Source organism: Acanthochromis polyacanthus, chromosome 8 (genome assembly GCF_021347895.1).
Source record: "Acanthochromis polyacanthus isolate Apoly-LR-REF ecotype Palm Island chromosome 8, KAUST_Apoly_ChrSc, whole genome shotgun sequence".
NCBI classification, from domain to species: Eukaryota; Metazoa; Chordata; class Actinopteri; family Pomacentridae; genus Acanthochromis; species Acanthochromis polyacanthus.
The window spans coordinates 33,372,062-33,393,527 of NC_067120.1; the positions used below are offsets into that span (position 1 = coordinate 33,372,062).

Below are 21,466 nucleotides of genomic sequence, written 5' to 3' on the forward strand. Positions count from 1 at the left end.
ATAATGAGGTTACTCTAAATAGTCCATAAGTCTGAATGTTAGTGTGACTGTTTGTCTCCATGTGTAGTCCTGTGATAGACTGGTGACCTGTCCAGTGTGTCCCCTGCCTTCACTAAGTCAGCTGGGATAGGCTCCAGCACCCCCTGCAACCTTAATGAGGATTAAGCGGTGTATAGAGAATGGATGGATGGATGGAACATCTTGGTGTGTCTAACAGGGTGGCTGGACTGTTTCCTCATCGGCAGAGTTGGTATTAAAGGGGCCGCAACAATGGTGGAGTGAGTACTTATATAGTAGCAATGCATGTTGCATGTGTGTTTGTACCTGATGTGAAGCTCCACCACAGGAGGACAACGAGAAAGCAGAGAAGTCAGAATCACCAAACTCTCCACTGATGAGCAGCTGTCATTCAAGCTGAGTAAAAGACAAACAAGACTTAAAGAGAATGCTGTTGTTTCAGCTTATTTTACACGTAGCATTATGTCAGTATCATGTCACTGTGATGAGGGTTTTGTATTAATCCAGTCTTACATGATTTTCTCGGTGATGTGGAGCTCTGGCAAAAACTGAATCAGCGTCTTTAAAGTTTGCACATCCCACTGGCCTCCAGACAGACTAAAGTGCACAAACATGGAATACAAAACACACTCAACTTAATTGGATTTGATTTCACAGATATACTATATGTACACTACCATTCCAAAGTTTGGGGTCACTTAGAAATGTCCTTATTTAAGTAAGAAAAGCAGTTTTTTCAATGAAGATAATAATAAATGAATCAGAAATACAGTCTAGACATTGGAGATACGGAGATGTTCCATTAAAAATCCAGCTAGAATAGTTGTTTATTACATTTACAGTCTAGACATTGGTAATGTAATAACTATTCTAGCTGGATTTTTAATGGAATATCTCCATAGGGGTACAGAGGAACATTTCCAGCAACCATCACTCCTGTGTTCTAATGCTACATTGTCTTAGCTAATGGTGTTAAAAGGCTAACTGATGATTAGAAAACTCTTGTACAATTATGTTAGCACATGAATAAAAGTGTGAGTTTTCATGGAAGACATGAAATTGCCTGAGTGACCCCAAACTTTTGACCGGTAGTGTATACTCAGTGATACATCGTGCAGTACTGTTACACAATACCCAATCTGACACACAGATCAGATTATTCACTCTGACTAGCAGTTCCAGATATCATACTGACTTCCTGGCGAGTCAATTTAAATTATACAGTTTAGATTATATAGTTAGTCTGCTCTGTTTCTTTTTTAATTAGTTCTACATTAGTGTTTTGGTATGCCGTCTTTTTACTAGAGGGTTTTCTAAATATAAAGAGTTACTTACTCCAGTACGGCCAGGGAAGGGCAGCCAGCCAACGTTCTGGCAAGGTTTTGCATCTCAGGCTTGCTCCAATCCTGGTTCAACAAGCTGAGTAAAAATGACACACAATAGTGCAACACATCAACACACAAAAAAATTGGAATCAGATTTAAATCACAAAAATGAAACTATGCTGATGACATGTGCAGGTGTTATGATGATAATACAGCAGCAGGCCTTAATTCACGGGTTCAGAGGCCGTTTGTAGTCTAGATTAAATGATTCCAAAAAAGTCAAGGTACACCCCTTCAATAACAAAGACAGAGCAAAGTTCAACAAGGAAATTGAAAGTTTTTTCAAGAAGCCAACTTATGATATGAGAGTTGCTACTTAATGTCTTACCTGATTGTTGATTTGGGTTTAGTTTTATGGCTGCGGAGGGGAACACATCAGATATGTCAGAATTTTTACTATGGTCTTTTTATTGTTATATTTGTTTTATCCAACAATAAAACTCACCTTATCTCATCTGTGTCTGGGGAAAACGTTACTCTCACTTCTTTCGTTCCACTGCAAAGACAAGGAGAAACAAATCTGAAATGTAATACAAATGTATGATGATGTTTACCTGGATGCTTTTTACTTGATTTACTTTTAATCAGTTGCTTTGAGGTTGAGAGATTAATGTCAGTGTGTGGCTGAGCTGAAAGTGCATTAAAGTGTAGCTGTATTGTTTAAAAAAACAATGATGCCTGTAGCTTAACTGGTATGTCTACATCTGAGTGTGTGTGTGGTCATACTCTGCATAAACGTGTTGGATGTTCAAACACGAAGCCATTTTCTCAACGAGACAGTCCACAGCTTTCAGAGAGGTGTTGTTTCGTCCAAGCCTACACAGACACATGCATAAATGTCTAAACCGTCTGAACAGTAAACTTGGCTAAAAAGCAGCTCAATCTTGTGTAATGATTAGCAGGCCCATGATAAGTACGAACTTACATTACGGAGACAAGTTTTTGCAGTTTGGTAAAAATCTCAGCGATGTGCCCGATTCCGTTGTCTTTCAGATTGTTGTCATTTAGACTGTAACGCAAAAACACGGCAACGGATGCAGGTGAGTGCCAACTTTTAGACATCAATCTGAATTTATGATTTATATCTGGTTCATGCAGTTCTGAAAGTCCGCTCACATATATCCAAATTAGCATTCTACACAACGGACAGAAAACATACTTGATTTCAGTGATGTCTGGACACTTCTGCAGACCAGATGCCAAACTAGCTGCTCCCACAGCAGTCAGACTGGAACTACAAAACCTTGCAAAGGCAAAAAATGTAATTAGTCAATCACTGATGTAGGGCTGTTAAGGGAAGATTGCTTGTAACAGTCTTTTTTGTTGCAACATTGAACATGTAGATCATGTGACTGTTTGGAGAGAGCTGTGTGATTCAAAAGCAAATTAAGACAGTGGGCTTTCATTTTGGGATTCAGTTTTCAGTCCCAGCACTCCATTGTGTCAGTTTTTGACACCAGGTTTGTATAAAATGGCAAAGTGAACATCTACAATCTACGACAGACTATGCAAGGCACAACTAGGACTGATTAATGTTGACAAGTTGATCAGATTCTAAAGTGAAAACCCTTATTGATACAAAACAGGGCCCCACAGACCTCACATGAAAACATAAATTGGGGGTTAGAGGCAGAGTGATCTAATGCACTGAGTTTTATATAATTTGTGTAATATTTTATGGTTTAGGTTTTAGTGGCAAAGTGGTCTAATCCACAACCCAAACAGAGTGGTGCTTCAAATCTTTGGTTGGCTTTATTAGACAAGTTAGTGTAGGAGGTAGACAAGAAAGTAGGAATAAGAAGTGGGGTAAGACCTGCAGCAAAGGGTCGTGAGCTGGAATCAAACCCAAGCCACTGCATTGGGGACGATAGCCCCTGTTCATGAGTTGCCTGCTCAACCAGTTGAGTTACCTTGGCACCCAAATGTTAGACCATTCCATGAAAACTCAAAATTTTGAACCTATTTTTCTCAAAAACTACAGAACGTGGGTTAGACCACTCTGCTTCCAAACCCTTCAAATATAAGATTGGCCTATTTTCAGATTTGCGGAGCAGATTTCTGGGGCACATTTGCACCACTTACACGTCAAGTGTGGCCAGTTTCATTGATTGTATCAGAAGCACAGTTTCGCAGCAGCCTCTCCCTAAACAGTCGGCACACACCGATCACCCACAACATCATGACCACCTGCCTAATATTGTGTTGGTCTCCTTTACGCTGGTAAAACTACTCTAACTCATTGGGGCATGTACACAGGACCTCTGGGGTCCTGTGGCACCAGTGAATTCTGTGGGTCCTGTGGGTTGCAGAGTGGGGCCTACCTAGATCAGGCTTATCCTGGCACATCCCACAGATGCTCAACAAGATCTGGATCTGGGGAGTGTGGAACCCAGGTGAAAAATTTAGCTCTGTCCTGAGCAGTTTTTGCCATGTGTTGGGGTGTATTGTCCTGGCAACTGGCATCAAGGATTGCTGTTGCCATTGGGGGTTGGGGGGTTGCTTGATCTGCAATGTTTAGGTGAGTGGAACATGTCAAACATCCACATGAATGTCGGGACTCAAGGTTTCTGAGCGGAACGTTACATTATAACAAGATGATCGATGTTATTTACTTCACCTGTCAGTGGTCATGATGTTGTGGCTGATGAATGTATGGTACATGTTCACTATACTAGTAGTTATGGCTTTAAGTACAAAGAAAAAATCTGCAACATACTCGAGTTTCTTCAGGGCTGTGAATTCAGGCAAAACAGAGGCCAACTTCTCGGCAAATTTGTCGCCGTACTTGCGGCTGCGAAAACTGAAAACACACAAAGAATGAATGAGAATACAGTATGGATCATCTGATCAGAAGCTGCCAAAAACATATCAGAGCACTTAAAGCTCAGACAAGTTACTCTGCTTAGTAGTAATGTCTATGAAGTCCAGCGTATATGTCTTGTGTCTACTGTATGTCACCAGATTAAATAGTTGTATTGATACTGATTTAAGCTGCTGCTGAATGAGAGCTCCAGCCCCCTTGACACTTTGGCAGTATACTTGTCTCCACCTTGGGTCATGTAGCATATGCATATAAAATAAGAATGTTTTAAGTATGTGATAATGACACTGGGAACAATGACACAGAGGCTTGAGAGCTGCTGACAAGACCTGCTGCTGGCCTCGACTGGCTTGTTCTCCTCATTATCCATGACCGCCTTCGCGTGGAGATTTTTCCCAATATAGTACACAGCACATGCCAGCAAGTCTGCAAGGTGCCATTTGAGTTTGTTTAGTTTATTGTGCTGAACCTCTGCTCTCACGGCTGTTTGTCAAGCGTGGCAGCTACCTGTCAGCCTGAACCTGTTTGACCACTCTCCTCTGACCTCTCTCACCAACAACATATGGTCTGTCGGCAGAACTGCCACTAAACTGGAGTCCTCAAACCAGTCTGGCACTAACAATTATACCATTATCCAAGTCCTTGATTCCTGAATTTCACAAATCACAAATTTTGCCTGGGAGCTCAAAGGGATTTGCAATCTACACAGCTACTCAAAATAAACCTTAAACAAGACAAAAAATGTAAAAAAAAACAAAACAAAAAAAAACATGAAGATCAGTAAATGAGGAGAGATCCCTTTTCCACAACAAACAGACATGCACTAGATGTTTTGTGCACAGAAGAGAAACAGCAGACTAACAATATAGGCAGTTGAAAGGTTCAGTAGTTTCCAAGTGTAACCAAACAGATAAGGTCTCACCTTCACCCTGAAGACCTTTTAAGTTACATGTAAGTGTACACAGTATACAGGAGTGCATTCTCTACTGAGCTGGTCAGATAAACTGTATTTTAAATGAGTCAGTGGTCATCTTCTAGCATTTGAGTCAACACTACTGCTTGCCTACTTGAAACGGGAAGTCTCAGGCAACCCCACCAACCACATGGACACAGCAAGAATGACAGCATTCCAGTGAGTTTCACGGCGTGACAGGTGTTCAGCCAGCTGAGGAGTGTGAAAGGCAAAGCAGCAGTGTTTTCCGGAGCTACATTAGCTGTTGTTGTGCAACTCTCTCTCTCTATAAACGTCCAGGGGCTAAAGGCGGGCTTCCAGATTCTTGAAAGCCCATCACTATTCACCTAAACAGTCCTATGTTTCATGCCTTTCAACTGCCCGAACAATGCACCGTGCCTCTAGCCATAAAAACAGTTCCAAGCTGTGTGCCCCTATCATATCCACAAAAGCTGAATGGCACAGTAAATTTAACCTATGTAGGTATTTCAAATTGATTCTAAATGCAATCCAAATGAAAGTTCTATTTGATTCTGTACACAGTTTGTTTGCACTGTTTTGTTTTGTGTGTGTCTGCGTTTGCCCACCTGAGGTAATGAATGGACTGGCACCTGGGCAGGACATCTAAACACTCCAGCTCCATTGAGCATGCTCCAAAGCCCAAACCGATGTCATTATCTCCTCCTGCATTAACTACAAAAGCCAGAGCCTCGATATCATTAGGTAGTAGCCTGATATTGCGTAGCTCAAGGATAGGTCTTGCTTCCACAAACTGCTTGGCCAGCTGGTGGTCTTGGCTCTCCTGCACGCAGTGGCAAAGCTCCAGTACCTGGAATACATTGAGAAGCAAAGATCAATAGGGAAGAGACAGAATAGAAAAATCAATCTGCTGTTTATCAGGGTTAGTTTCATTATATTCTACCTTTGGCCCAGTCAGAGAGTTGCTTTGACACAGGGCTTTGAGCATTTTCCGAACTAGCTCTTGTCGTTTCAGGACCCAACTCTGGACTCTTGTTCCACCTGAAGCCCTGGCTAATTGAACCAGGGCAGGAGTGCATTGTGGGGAAGCCAAACCACATACATGCAGGTACAGGGAGTCAGTGAAGACCGTCTTGTGGTCTGATTTGGTTGTCCAGCGGGTTTTAAGACTGAATCTGAAGGGAGAAATGAGAAAGAGGAAGGAGCAGTTAACTTTTTAATTAGGTTATGATTAAAGTCCACATCTGTGTTGTATTGCTGTCTGGAGAATAGTTCCAGTAAAATGACAATTAGAATCCCATGAGCTACGATAGGTACACTGTCTTGTTTTGATTAGTATTATCATACAATCAATGGCATAGTTCAGCATATTAGAAGCATTTATTTTTTTGAGTTTTGTTAATATACAGTTTACAGAAGCAAACAGGAATCTAACGTGGGTTTCTCTGCATGTCATGAATCGACTGCATGTTATAAAAAGCATTTTCTACATATATTTCTTCATGAATGTTCCAGAAGGAGTGATTGTTTCTCACTAAAAACACTGAGCAAGCAGCAAGCACGATGGACCACAACTTTAATTGCTTGTTTGGTCCCTGCACTCCCCTTCTGACATGCATACATGCCACAAAGGTTACCAAATGCTCTCACAGTATGACGTACAAAAAAGTCTAAAGCTAGAACAGAGCCAAGGCCGTTCCATTGACAAGCATTTCAACCACTAAGTCACCCGCGGTGTAAACATGTAATTACAGGGTTAAACTAAACATAACAGGGTTGTTAAACCAACATTTTTAAGGAGGGACCCTGTCTGCAAATATGTGGGGAGATTGCTTAGTGATGAAACAGTTTTTACGGACCACACTGACAGCTATTTGTGACCTACTTAAGTTACGCGCTTGCAGTAATCCGATGCCACCAAATAACATTTCATTTAAGCCACGGAACTGAAAACTCCTTGGAAAAATCCACCTTACACACTAGAAAACATGTTGTGATTATTCAGGGGAAATCATGGCTGGATTTCTGCTAAAAATATAAATGTAGCAACAGCTTTGATAGTGCTTTGTTCCTAATGATTCCACTCTAGACACTTGGATTCTCTACGCAACTACACTCTTGATTAGGGAGCAGAAAAGCTGTTAGATTCATAAATCTGATACAGGATCACAATGCCATATCAGTAGATTGCACGAATAAAAAAAATTACCACTGCTTTCTCACATGTATAAATTGTATGCAAGTCCTCTCTCAATTTAGAGCAGCAAATATTGATCTTTTCACCATATTTTGGCTTCAGTAGTTTAATAAAGTCAAAGAAAAGGAGCCCACATTTTACATTTGTTCGGCCAGTGAGAAAGGGTGTTTTATTTCAAGGCAAAAGTGTGACAGTTGGCTGTGATACTAACAGAGACAAAGCTCTGAGAGAGTGCAATTTGGATGTCAGGAAGCAGAGCTGTGGCTGTGTTTAACCCCTGATTTTATAGAACCCACTGGTACAAACAAAAGCCTTTGCAAGACAGAACAATGCATGTCATAACGTGCGCTAACTCACATAAAACACAGATTTCAAATCAGTCAGTCATTCTTGCTATGCTGTCTTCCAAACTGTTGTCTTGTCAGTCGAATACCTTGTTGACAGACGAAATACCAGCGGCACGCTCAATCAATAAAAGTGCCAGGGCCAACTGAAAGTCCGGCTGGTAATATATTTTAATGTCGCCTCACACAGGGAGCCTCTTACTGAGCGACTACGGCGGTCTGCTGTGCGATCTCTCAATTTCAGTGCCCCCCACCCCTGCACACCCCCCGAGCCTCCACCGCTGTGATTGGACCCTCTGCTTTGTGCTGACATCAGTGTGTTCTGAATTCCTTTTCGGGAGTAAGGCCATACATGTCTCATACTGTGGTGTGTTCAACTTACACAGCTCGTGTTTCTGCCATGGCTGGATTATTCTTGTTATAGCGTGCCGATCTATATGGCCCAATTCTATTACTTCTATTACTTCTTTTGTACTTCCAATCAATAACCCCATGTGATTGCAGAAAATAACTTCAGTATCATGTATGCATGTCATTGTTGTTGTTATTAACAATTACATATAGAGTTCGGGATTGTGACATCACGTTGCATAGCATCTTGGGATTTGTGGCCTGCTCACGAGCGGCCTCATTCAAACCTACACATTCTTACGTGTTTTTAGCGCACAAACTTTCTGGTCATCAGCAACAATGGGGAGCAGATGTGGTGTGGTGGGTTGTGACAGAAAGTCTCACCACTGGTCTAGGAGAAAATTGACCAACGGACTAAAATATTTCAGTTTTCCTGCTTGGAAAAGACATCAGGGGAGCGACATCTCTGAAATGACAAAAAAGATGCCAAATGGCTTGGATTGCTGCCATTAAACTGAAGTTAATCTCTTTCGACAATATTCCCAAGAGGATGTTCGTTTGTTCCAGGCATTTCCATAAGGGTGACTTGGCTTTCTATTCTCGTTTCTGCCTGTCAATTATGATATCCTTAGCCCACTATGGTAGCTAAACATCTGTTAGTCCCTTACATTTGGTTGTGTAACACTGTCATATGAGTATCACAATGTTGTCATGTCCGAGGCTGTGGAAGGCAAGAGTTATTATCACAGTTATAATTTATAATTTAATATAAGAACAATGTTCTCATACAGACCGTTTTTGGCTCCGAGCTGGTAGCATTTCAGACGCTATATAAAAGGCATGTTTATGTGACCTGAAAAAGAGCTTTTATGTTTGGTATTTTTGGACCAAGCAAAGACTACATGGTGAAATGAGACGATGACTGGTGTGAAAAGACGGAGTCTCATTCAATGAGGCAGCACAAAGAAAGGTGTTGGTATCTGCGACACTTTGAAAATTTGGTTTATATCCTGCACAGTAAAAATATATCTGTTCAAAGTACATGAGCAGGCTGATAATTACACAGTATTCAATGAGCATGTTGTGTACTATGTTGTGTGATGCAAAAAATAACATTAGAAATAAAAATTGTAACTGTAATTATATACAGTATGGCCATTGCATCTGCATAATTGCACTAAAATAGAGACTTTGGTCTTTAGTGTAAGACTGTAGTCACTTTGCAAAATGTAAAAATGTTCTTTCTTTTCCACATGGCTTCTAATAATTCATTTCCTTACCTCTTCTTCAGTTGTGCATCACTAACATCAGCACTAGTCATGAGTCGAAGCGCAGCCAAAAACTCCTGCACCGTCAGGTGAATGAAGCAGTAGGCGTTGACAAGCGTCCCATCCTGACGCTTAAGCTCCACCTAACAGGAAGACAAGGATGTTTATTATCTATTCAGTCACAAACAAACCTCAGCTGTTATGTCCAGAGTAAAGAAAATTTAATTGTGAAGTAAATTAAAGTTAGGGCCCAATGTTTACTTTCGATTCTTAGCAGTGACAGAGAACATAAAATCAGTCAGATAATTTTTTTTAATGAGCATGAAAGGGTTAAGTGGTTAAGTGGTGCATGCACATAATTTTTGTGTGCAAACGTGCAAGCAGAAAGGGGAATATATTAAGCAACTCAAAAGATTTTATATCAAGACAATTTATTTGAGGAGAAACATCTGACACAAGAATTACCTTACCAGCATATAATAAAGATATATCTTATCTTATTCAAGTTATTGAAACTCAAGGACGATGATAACTATAACTACATTAGCATTGTCAAGTCTTCATATTTCTCCCAGTATAAAACCTGTTATTTAGATTTTTCCAATATTATACTCTACCGGTTAGTTACTACTAGTTGGTGGTTATCATCTGCTGTACTCTAAAACGTGTATGTCTTTTATGCATCTGAATAATAAAATAAATGAAAGTGAAAGTCCTTTTTATAGCCATTATTTATCCACCAGGTCATCCTAGCATCAAGTTTTATCAAATTCAGCTGTCCGGCAATAAAATGTATTTGCCTGTAATCGCAACTGTACGAAGAGCAGCATTGGTCAGCAAGGATGTGTTGACTTTTTCTGTCCCCAAACCTCTTTTAAATATTGCAGAGGATGGAACATTACAGAAGAAACAGATAAAGAGCTGCAATCAACAGCAACACTCAAACCAAAAACATGCCACCACTTTCAGCTAATAACATGTTGGACTGTGTCAAACATGTGGCCCACAGGCCAAAATCGACCCACCAAAGGGTTCAATCCGGCCCGCGGAACAACTTTGTAAAGTGCAAAAATGACAGAGAAGACATTAACCTCAAATTGTAAATTTGTAAAACTATCAATTTAAAATCCTTTCTTCACTATCTATTGTCATTTTGTGTCTCATTTCCATAATATTTTGTCTTGTTTTTTGTTTTTCTTGTGACTTTTGTCATTTTGTCATTTTTGTTTCGCTTGTTTTTTGACTTATTTTGTGTTTCGCTTTATTTGTTGTTTTGTGTATCGCTTTTGTCGTTTTGTGTTTTTTTTGTCTCACTTTTGTTTGTCTATTTCGTCGTTTTGTTTCTCACTTTTCTCATTTTTGTCTTGTCCGTGTCATTAGTGTAATTTTTTTTCTCATTTTTGTTAATTGACCCTTTTTTGCCGCTTTGTAGCTTTTGTCAAATTTTTGGTCTCTTTTTGGTTTTGTTTTGTTTGTGTAATTTTTTGTCTTTTTCTTTCTTGCTTTTGACATTTGGCTTGTTTTTTTTTTATTTCAGAAATGCGAACCTTTTCAGAATGTACTTTTCTGCACTAAAGCAAAGAGAAAATTTTTGAGTTGTCCTTATTTATCTATTATTACGCTGCAAATTAACTGGTCCGGCCCACTTGAGATCAAATTGCAATTGTGATTAGCTACCTTTCTAATGTTACCACTAGGGGTGAGGACAGAAACAAAAAAAATAACAAAAAGAACCATTAAGAGTGCCATTTACGTATCGGATGGATGAGCAGCATTAGTCAGAGTGGTAGCACTGTTAAAATCTTAATAGTACAAGTCCCTTGTTTCCAATGAGGTTTACAATTAGATTTTTATGTGCTAAAAAGAGTTTTAAATTCTTTTTACATGAGCAAACCTTGTAATAGTTCAAAGAGAGTGTAGAGAAACCCGACAACAACCACGTCTGACCTGTGACATGAGCTCTGTCCTGACTGAAAACTCTAAAACATCTTGTGGAATGTCTCCTTCTTCAAAGAGGATCTTGCTTTCCTCTATACCTCTCCAAGCCAGCCGACTCAACGTACACAGTTGATACTGACTCAGAGTGGTCTGTGTGTTCATAGCACTGCACAAAAAGAGACAAAACAAATATGATCATTTGTATTTAATCAGAATTTAACCAACTGTAACACTGATATGTTATAGAAATGTGGCTGCTTCTTTCTTTACTAATGTTATTTCAAGTAAACTTACTGAAATCTAATGTTATGTGTTGACGACAATATATGTTCAGTGCTCTACTCAGTCTTTACCTCTGAGGAAATCCTCTGTCGCGGTCAAGAAACGCACCGAGAACAGTGAGGTAGACCTGGGTGAGGGTGGAGGGGATTTGGGCTAGTGTGGGACGTAGCTGAGCTCTGCCGTTTGTTCCACTCTTTACTCTTTCTTCGCTGCCGTCTCTCTTTCCACTTTGTTCACTGTGTGCATGAGGCTCTCCTCTTCTATCCTCTTCGCCATTTCTTTCTCCAGAGATCTGCGTGTTTTCCAGCAGTACATGCTCCAGACAGATGCAGCAGATGTTGCAGAGGGCAGGGAGGGAAGACATGGCAAGGAGGTGTCGACTGGAGAGAAGGAGATCCGCTGCCTGCACTCCAAGAGCTCTGTCTGCTGAGTGACCTTTGCAATCAAGACAAACTATGTTAACACCACAGAAATGTACAGCAGACTTGCAGTTGTTTTGAATACATTTTCCCTGATTAGACCTCTACGATGATTGTATTCAAACTAAGCTTCACTGACATCTCCCTGACTTTCCTGCTAATTTTGTTGCATTTTTCTGATTCTTATCGCTTGAAGTTTAGTGATTTTATATGACATCCAGCATAAACTAAAACACGTTCGTTGGTGTGTAAGCTGATTTTAAAATGCACATGAGGAAGTTGTATTAAATGAGCTCAAAAACACAAATTTTTCTCCAGTTATGCAGACAATATTAAAGCTTTAATGCACAAAAGCCTATGATGTGAATCTGGACATTTACATCCAAGTAGGAAGAGGAAACACAGAGTTGTGGTGAAGTTGCAGTCAGATAGACTGAGGAGGATTCAGCTGCATAAGAAAGGAAAGAGGACAGGAGACAAAATATGGCCAAAAGCAAACAGAAAATAAAGAGATGCAGAGAAGCATCAAGCAAGGGTGAAAGAGAAAGAAAGATAACAATTTAGAGCTAACGTAGCTGTGCAGCAATGATAGAGGGATGGGAAGAGAGAGGCAGCATGGTATTATGAGAGAAAGAGCACCGAATAATGTTATCTGCACTGGACCGACACTTTAAATGATACAGTAGAGCTGGCTTCAGCCCTATTCTCTATTTTCATCGACTGAGCATGTTCACAAATTGCGACACCACAGCTTAAACTTTTCCTGAATGTGTGACCAGAGCTTAATTTCACAACTGTTCCCTCAACATTGTAAGCAGTACTCCCATGATGCATAATACTGAAAGAAGTACTTGGAGTTACTTAGTTTCTTTTAAGAAGAAAGAGTACAAACAAAATATCTAAATATGTGTTCTACAGTAATATTCCATAAAATGTAAACTTTAATTAAGTTACTATGAGTGAAATAGTTTAATATAAACTTCCCAGTTTATATTAAATGTTAATCAATGTAGGAAGTCTATAAATTATGCTGAATAACAGATGTCAGGGTGAAAATGTAAAAGAATTCAAGCTGTCACCTTTTACACCAAAGAACTTGTCCACGTACTCCTTGATCTCATGGTGCCCCCATTCCAGCAGCTGGCCCACTTTATCTGACACTCCATCCAAATCCATAACATCACGTACACGACAGGTGACAAGCACGGTGCTTCCTTTAAGAAGCTGACGATTTAACAACCCTGAGACGAGGTCTGCAACCGGCAGAGGCTTTTCTAAGTCCAGCGGTTCTCGCTGCATCTCTTGTCTGTTGAGTTTGCCATGAAACTCATCGTAGCCATCTAGAACCCAACAGCTTTGCTCTGGATTGGAAAGGAGGCAGTCCATAATCGCTCTCTGCTCATACACAGAGAACATGTTGACCATCAGAACAAGACAATGCATCAAAAAAACATATTTGAATATTGTGATTGTTTGTCAGTCTAATTATCTGTAGCTTTTCTTCTGCTTTTCTTCGATGCATCCAAAACTTTACAGTTCTGTCCATTAGAAGCTATTTTTATTTTCATTTTGATTTCAAGTGTATTTTTTATGATACTTTTTTTCCCTTAGAACTATTTAGCTTAATAAGAGACCTTTATGACCAGGCAAACAAACTAAGAGCAATCTCAACCCTGGTTTCAACACACAACATTGACAGGAGCTGAAGTTCAGTTTGTTGTCTTTTCTCTGAGTTTATTGAACACCCACAGCATCTGACAGCAGCAGGATCCATATGAGACGATGAAGGCAGCAATGTTACGTGTCTGAAAGGACGTAAGGGTACTACTCTAGTATTGCTACCTGCGTACCTTTGCATCGTCGCCCCCATTTGGAGGGAGGTAGTGTTGGAGCAGCAGCTCAGCCAGGGTAAGAGGACGGGACAGTAGATTGAGCTGACGAAATTCCAGCAGGACAAACAAGTAAGACGAAGGGATAGGGCCCTGGATGATAAGACAGGGAAAAAGTCACATCAAAGTCTGTTTACATACCTCAGGAAGTAATGCATATGGAAAAAAAGTTGTAGAAAGTAATTTGTGGCTCTGGAGGAAAGGTACAAAAGGAGGAAAAGGCACTTCTGGCTCATTATATATTTTTAGCATATAAATAACACCACATTGATATATTAACAAAGAACTTGATGTAAACACAAGAGGGTCTTTGTGATGAATCTTACATAGAACAAAGAACAGCTCCAGTAATGTAAATTATTTATTTATTTATTTACTATAATCAAAGTGTGACAAAAAGTGAACTTACTAGACCATTTGCCCACTGCTGTCCCAGACAAGACATTAACAGAGATTTTCCTGACCCAGCCTTGCCGATGAGAACTGTCACTTTTCCTTCACACCCCTGGAGGAAGGTCTCCAAAGTCAGTCTGGACTCCAAGAACATATAATCCCCATCAGACTCTGAGTTTGGTGGGGAAAAAAGAAGAGTGTCTAGGTAGTTAGTGCACAGTAGACTTGAACTCTTTGTCCGTAGGAAGCTTCCAGTTCTTTATTTAAGTCAAAATTTGATGATGAACTTAATATAAATTTAGCAGATTCTTGTTGTACAATTGCAGGAAGAGGAAGTCACACTGACCTGGTGTTCTGCTCCCTCTGTCTGCTGACCCAGGGGTTTGGTCAGGCCTATCCCTAACTCTGTTTGTATTTCTCAGGCTAACCCACACGTTCTCCAGCTGGACGTCTTTGACCAGGCGCTCTGTCAGTCGCTTCCATCTCCACTGCAGTAAACCTCGTACCGAAGTAAAGTACTCATCCCAGTGATCTGTGGTAAAAACAAACAACAACTATTTTTTTTTTTTTGTACAGGAGCCCACAAGCCTTCGCCCGAGTCAGCTGGGATAGACTCCAGGCCCCCCGCGACCCTCGTGAGGATAAAGCGGTGTATAAAGGATGGATGGATGGATGGATGTATGGAAGGATGGATGGATGGATGGATGAAAGGAACCCACAAGGCATAAACTATTTTTGTTGCATGCTATTGCATAGAAAGTTATTTTAGTCCAAACAGCATACCAGATAAAAATCTGGAAAAGCACAAAATATGGAAGAATTTTGTTTGGTTTTGGAGGTATTTACAACTGAGGGACTGTCTTGCTAAAGCAACTTCATGTGAGACTATCTTACCTATCCACTCTTCAGCTTATTCAAGATTCAAGGTTATCAGTGAATTACCTCACAAGGCAGGTCTTATTTATAAATATCTATTAGAAGGTTGTAAAGACTCTAACAAAAGCCTTAAAGCTGTGTGGGAAAGAGATCTGCAGAGAAATTTTGAAATAGATAAATGGACATCTCTTGTAAGGGATATGTTAAAACCCATGAGAGATGCCAGATCTAAACTTATTCAGTTTAAAATACTCAATAGACTTTATTGGACTCCTGTTAAGCTGCACAGAGCTGGTATTAATTCTTCCAAACTTTGTTGGCGATGTAATTTAGAGCAAGGTGACATCATTCACATGTTTTTAATGTGTCCAAGGTTAACCATCTACTGGCAAAGAGTTATGGAAAAGATTGGGGATTGCCTAGGAAGAGAAGTTTTACTAACACCTGCTTTATGTCTGTTAAACTGTCTTGAAGGTAATGACAGAATTGACAGGCTCTGAGCCCAGTGGCTGAAGGTAGCCATCACTACAGCCAAAAGGGTCATTTTGAGACACTGGTTGGGTCAGAATATCCCAGCATATTCTGAGCGGTTCGTAGCTTTGTCAGAAACAGCCTCCTATGAAAGGCTGATCTATAAAATAAATGGAAAATTAGAGGCTTACCTGAAGGTGTGGAATCCCTTTTTGACGCAGGCTGGGTAGGCTCAGACCAAAGAGATTTAAGTGAATTTAGTTCATAATAGTGCCTTGGGTTCGACTGGCTTAGGGGAGGGGAAGGGGAGGGAGAAAATTTAAAAAAGAAAATGGTATCCTTCAAGACTTTCACTGTATTTGGCGCTCTACACACTATGGCTCTGCTTCACTGTATTCCCCCCTTTTTTTTTTTAATGTGCACACATATTTATATCCTTCTGATTTTATTTATGTATGTGTATGTATGTATGGGTATAGATGTATGTACGTATGTATATCTATATTTTATGACGCACTTGTTCTTTGGTCATAGTTTCATTGCTAGCACCTCTATTGCCGTTATGCAACCTTTTTTTTCTCTTTTTTTGAGCAGGATGTGGGGTCAGGTGTGGGATATACAATGCAGAGCTCGCATACATTATCGCGTATTCTGTATTTTGTATTCTGTGTCATTTCGCGTTTTAGCTCTTCAGACCAAATGAGGGGCTTGTTGTTCGTAACAGTTTGAAAATGTTTGCTCTGTTGAAGGAACCAATAAAGTGTAAATTAAATAAAAAGAATTTTGTTTGGACTCAAGGAATCCAAAACATCAGGGAGAAAACTACATCTGCACTGAACATTTACAGTGAACACAGTTGGAGTTTAGACACTAAAGTAAGCTGGTTTGGCTTCACGCATATCTGAAGAACTGAGCTGGCCCTACTAATATCATATTTAGTACAGTATTCAAAAGCTTGTGAGCAAAAGTCTACATACACTTGTAAAGAGCAGTTTTGAGTTCATATTTACTCCTACAACTCTTAGTTTTCTATGATGGAATAATTAAAACAGATGCATCTTTGTTACAAAAACAACATTAATGCATTTTGGTTCGTTAGTAGATGTACTATAGGTCTTCTGGAAAAAGAACAAAATTTGCTGGGTCAAAAATATACTTTTATTATTATTCTTGGTGATGTAGACAATTGTGTTAATCAGATTTTCTAAGTGACATGACCTCTTACATACTTGTGAGTGATTACAATTGACTACAGCTGCTGACTCCTCTGAGTCAATTTAATTAGGGCAATTTGAAACACTCATTAGACTCGGCCACAAACACGATGACAGGAAAGTCTGAGGTCCTGAGTACAGATCTGAAAAAGCAAGTCACTGACTTGAACAATTCAGCAAAGTCCCTTGGAGCCATTTCAAAGCAGCTATAGATCCCCAAATCAGCTGTGCAACCAATCACTTGTAAGTATAAAGTTCGTGGTACAGTTGTTTCACTGCCAAGATAATGAAGAAATCACAGACTATCACCTGCTGCTGAGAGTCAATTGGTCAGGATGGTCAAGAGTCAACCAAGAATCAGCAAAAAGCTACAGGAACACAGCTGTCAGTGTCCACAGCTTTTTACATCAACCTGAGCTGAGATGCTGCCATGCAAGAAGGAAGCTCTTTATTCAAAAACAGTGAATTTAGGTTCGACTGAGGTTTGCTGCTGATCACATGGACAAAGAAAAGGCCTTCTGGAGGAAAATTCTATGGTCAGATGCAACAAAAACTGAGCTATTTGGCCACAATGGCCAGAAATATGTTCAAAGGAGAGTAGGTGAGGCCTTTAACCTCAACAACACCAAACCTATGATCAGGCATGGTGGTGGCGGCAGTATTATGCCCTGGTCCTGCTGTGCTGCCAGTGGAACTAGTATTTTAAAAAACAAAGGAACAGATCTATGATGAAAGAAGGATTACCTCCTATTCTTCTTGAATACCTAAAACTATCAACCAAAAGGTTGGGACAATGACTCCCAACACACATCTAATTTACCAACTTAAGCTAGAATTAGGATACGAGGCTGGTCTTCCTAAAGTCTTAATACCTCATCGAGAACCTGTGGACTGCTGTGAAGAAACAAGTCTGTGTCAAAACGGCACCAATTTTGCCAAGAGGAGTGGTCAAAAACACAATGACAACCAAATGCACCTAATTGAGGAAAAATGACCAAAGGACGTTTAACCAAATACTAGCATTGCTGTATGTATATTTTTGACCCAGCAGATTTAGTTGTATTTCTAGACCTATAATAAATATATGAAAGAATCAAAATATTAAATTTGGGTTTTTTTGAAAGAGATGCATGCGTTTTAATCATTCCATCAGAGAAAATTAAAAGTTGTAGGAGTAATTGGAAACCTAACACAGGCATGATATATACATGATCATTAAAGTGCATGTAAACTTTAGTTTAAATACCCTTGTGTAAGTTTATTTATTGGTGCAATAAATTGATGGATATTAACCAGTGGATGGATATTTGACATTTTGTCTGTGCAGGCTAATGTAGCTCTGATGTAACAAAGTGTAAAAGCCATGCATTTATTGTACCAATTCGTGGACGTTTCATCAACTGCTCCTCTGAAGGTGGCGATGGGGGGTTGTGATCCTCTGGACTGAGATCATCTACACCTTTAAAAACACATACAAAACAAGGAGTGCATAAATATATAATGAAATACTAGAAAGTACTAAAAATGATTAATGGTATCAAGTGCACTGCAAGAATTTGTTGTATTTTGTAACTTTCTTGTCTTCACTGCCCACACTATCACTTTCTAATTCATCTAGAATTGAAAAAACAAAAGCACAAAAGCAACAGAAATGCTGGGGATTCCCAAAGCAAAAGAAAAAAGTCACAAGATTTATTAACTAAATGCAAATGCAAAAACAAACCACCACTTTCATTTTCACTTTTCCACTGCCAGCATATCTGCTTTGCAGGCTCCTCACTATAAACAAAACAAAGATAATGGAAGTCATTTTAAATAAACTAAAACATATTATTAAAGAGGATTGACTACTGACTGCATAATAAATAAAACTGTATTTATCAAGGCAGTGGAAATTAAATGAATTGTTTTGAAACTAGTTTTGGAGGTAGAAAAGGAAAACTTAACAATTTGGAAATTTCTACTGAGAAGCAGTGTGTGAGAAATATTTAGTGTAATTTTAATTACTGGTCTTTTGGCTGATATGGGAGCACTCACTCACTCGGGATCCACTGAATATAATCTCATCTTTCAGGACAGCCATATCGTATTTTGCTTTGGGCTCAATATGCAAATGCACAACAGCAGTTCAAACAGAGTAATGTCTAAAATGAAATAAACTGAAGAGATGTTATATATTTCAGTTATCTGATGTAGAACACCATCAACCATGTAAAACACTAAATGAGAACCAATTGAAAAACACCTGCAAATGGTACAGTGCACACTAGCATTCAGAAGTTTGGGGTCACTTCCAAATGTCCTTGTTCTTGAAAGAAAGGCAGTTTTTTTCAATGAAGATAGCAATAAATTAATCAGAAATACAGTCTAGTCATTGTTAATGTAACGGCTGATTTTTAATGGAATATCTCCATAGGGGTACAGAGGAACATTTCCAGCAACCATCACTCTGTGTTCTAATGCTACATTGTGTTAGCTAATGGTGTTGAAAGGCTCATTGATGATTAGAAAACACTTGTGCAATTATGTTAGCACAAGAATAAACGTGTGAGTTTTCATGAAAAACATGAAATTGCCTGGGTTACCTCAAACTTTTGAACAGTAGTGTATGTATTTTAAAAAGCCATCGCAGACAGGCACAAACAAAAACATTGCACGCAACACCATTACACATATTAATTTGTTTCTGAGAAACAGTGAGATGCAGGAGATTGTGCATCAGTTGAACAGTCATACAGAAAGTTAAACTGCTAGTTATGCAAGCAAGCACGATAACATTTTTTTTAATTAGTAGGAGTAAGTAGGCGTTGTTCATGTTATTCAAAGAAGAGGGGACAGGATTGTGGAAAGGCTGAACTTACTCTGTGATTTCCAGTTTAAGACACCAAAACTACAAGCATCATTTTGCTGCTTAAAACATAGTCACTGAAAAGCATTTGTGGTTTATATTTGAAGGGTGTTTAAAAATCAAGAAACAAGTTAAAATTTTAAGTTGTCACACTTCAATACTCCACAGGGAGAAATCTCAATATGTAAAAACAATTCTGATGACCAACTACTTCCTGATAAGAGCACTTTACTGCAGTAGGTGGTCAGCCCCCTGTGATAGCCACGATGTTAAATCAAATAAAAGGGCAGCTAAAACGAGTAAGTATGCAAAGAAAGAATATAAACAATCCAAAAGTAAAATCAAACCCAATACTTGAATTTGCTCTGTTCAAAAAAGTTATCAACATGTCTTGATCACGTTTGTTTGTAGCGAAAACAGGAGGAAATGTAGCTTTGGCAGCTCTAATTACTGTGAGGCAGGTTCTGTGGTCACACCCTAGTCTGCAACATGCAATAGCCGGTACTTTCCATATGCAGTGTCATAAAGAAAAAAAAGAAGAAATCCACCTTTGTGACAAACTGATAGAAATAAAACCACAATTTAAACCCTGTGTGATGTATGCCTACTATTTTTACCTTTACGATGCAAAAAAAAGCATATTTTAGTTTCCAGAATTCCTGTCCTTCACAGATTTTCTCTCTTTTCTTCTAGACTTCAAGACAAACTATTAGATTCATACAAGATGTATATATACTACCGTTCAAAAGCTTGGGGTCACCCAGACAATTTCATGTTTTCAATGAAAACTCACTTTTATTCATGTGCTAACATAACTGCACAAGGGTTTTCTAATCATCAATGAGCCTTTCATCACCATTAGCTAACACAATGTAGCATTAGAACACAGGAGTGATGGTTGCTGGAAATGTCCCTCTGTACTTCTATGGAGATATTCCATTAAAAATCAGCCATTTCCAGCTAGAATAGTCATTTACCACATTAACAATGTCCAGACTGTATTTCTGATTCAAATAATATTATCTTCATGGAAAAAACTGCTTTTCTTTCAAAAAATAAGGACCTTTCTAAGTTACCCCAAACTTTTGAACTGTAGTGTATATCAAATATACATTTTCTTACTAGTAGGAGATTTGTGTGCTTCCTTATTGAGTTGTAAGAGTTTGAGTGTGGGACTGTGTTGTTGTGACCCCAAACTTTTGACCAATAGTGTATGTGATGCTAAACACAAATTCTGATGGCTTGTTGAAATGGTCTTGTTGTTGTGGTGCACGCAGTCTGGACTGAATGCAGGTCCTCTGACAATGAAGTGACTGTGCAATTGACTGATGATGAATTTACATAGCAAACAACAGATACTCAGTATCATCCTTCCAGCCAAGGACTTTAATGTATCATTTCGTACTTACTGCTTGGATCTCCAGCCACTGATATGAGCCTCGACTCCAGATGCATGGGGATGTTCTCACACAAGAAACACACACTTTGAAGGAAGATGCGGCATTTTTCAGGCCTGGCTACCCTGAAGTAATCCAGCATGGCTTTGATGGGATCTGTAGAGGAGCTAGCAGCGGACAACTGGTTTTCCCACCTGGCTTCACTAGGCATCATTTGGCACAGCTCCATTATGGTTGTGGGAGACTGTCTGCTAAGAATGTGGAAAAGTTCGGAGGATTCTTGAGCCAAGACGGAGTTCACATTTTCTTCATTAGGGTCAACCTCCTCATCCATTGTCAGACTCCATCAGCTGATACACAAGCAAGCAAAGACAAGAACATGTATACAAACTGACACCTGTAAACGAAACTTTAGCAATTTTAG

General features: G+C 39.3%; 1 protein-coding gene across 1 annotated transcript in view; it reads right to left on the reverse strand.

The window, feature by feature from the left end:
* nlrc5 (NLR family, CARD domain containing 5) overlaps window positions 1–21,466 on the reverse strand; it is a 44,553-nt gene that overhangs the window by 22,127 nt on the left and 960 nt on the right. The window contains exons 2-21 of the mRNA XM_051952629.1: window positions 21,055–21,392; window positions 18,176–18,256; window positions 14,583–14,768; window positions 14,253–14,407; window positions 13,805–13,936; window positions 13,034–13,349; window positions 11,607–11,970; window positions 11,263–11,419; window positions 9,328–9,458; window positions 6,099–6,330; window positions 5,764–6,005; window positions 4,120–4,203; window positions 2,563–2,646; window positions 2,329–2,412; window positions 2,130–2,219; window positions 1,849–1,899; window positions 1,732–1,761; window positions 1,354–1,437; window positions 532–615; window positions 325–414 (exon numbers count right to left, since the gene is read on the reverse strand). Of these exons, the coding sequence (XP_051808589.1) occupies window positions 325–414; window positions 532–615; window positions 1,354–1,437; window positions 1,732–1,761; window positions 1,849–1,899; window positions 2,130–2,219; window positions 2,329–2,412; window positions 2,563–2,646; window positions 4,120–4,203; window positions 5,764–6,005; window positions 6,099–6,330; window positions 9,328–9,458; window positions 11,263–11,419; window positions 11,607–11,970; window positions 13,034–13,349; window positions 13,805–13,936; window positions 14,253–14,407; window positions 14,583–14,768; window positions 18,176–18,256; window positions 21,055–21,376 (2,999 nt within the window). The 5' untranslated portion in view covers window positions 21,377–21,392. The remainder of the gene's footprint in view (window positions 1–324; window positions 415–531; window positions 616–1,353; window positions 1,438–1,731; window positions 1,762–1,848; window positions 1,900–2,129; window positions 2,220–2,328; window positions 2,413–2,562; window positions 2,647–4,119; window positions 4,204–5,763; window positions 6,006–6,098; window positions 6,331–9,327; window positions 9,459–11,262; window positions 11,420–11,606; window positions 11,971–13,033; window positions 13,350–13,804; window positions 13,937–14,252; window positions 14,408–14,582; window positions 14,769–18,175; window positions 18,257–21,054; window positions 21,393–21,466) is intronic.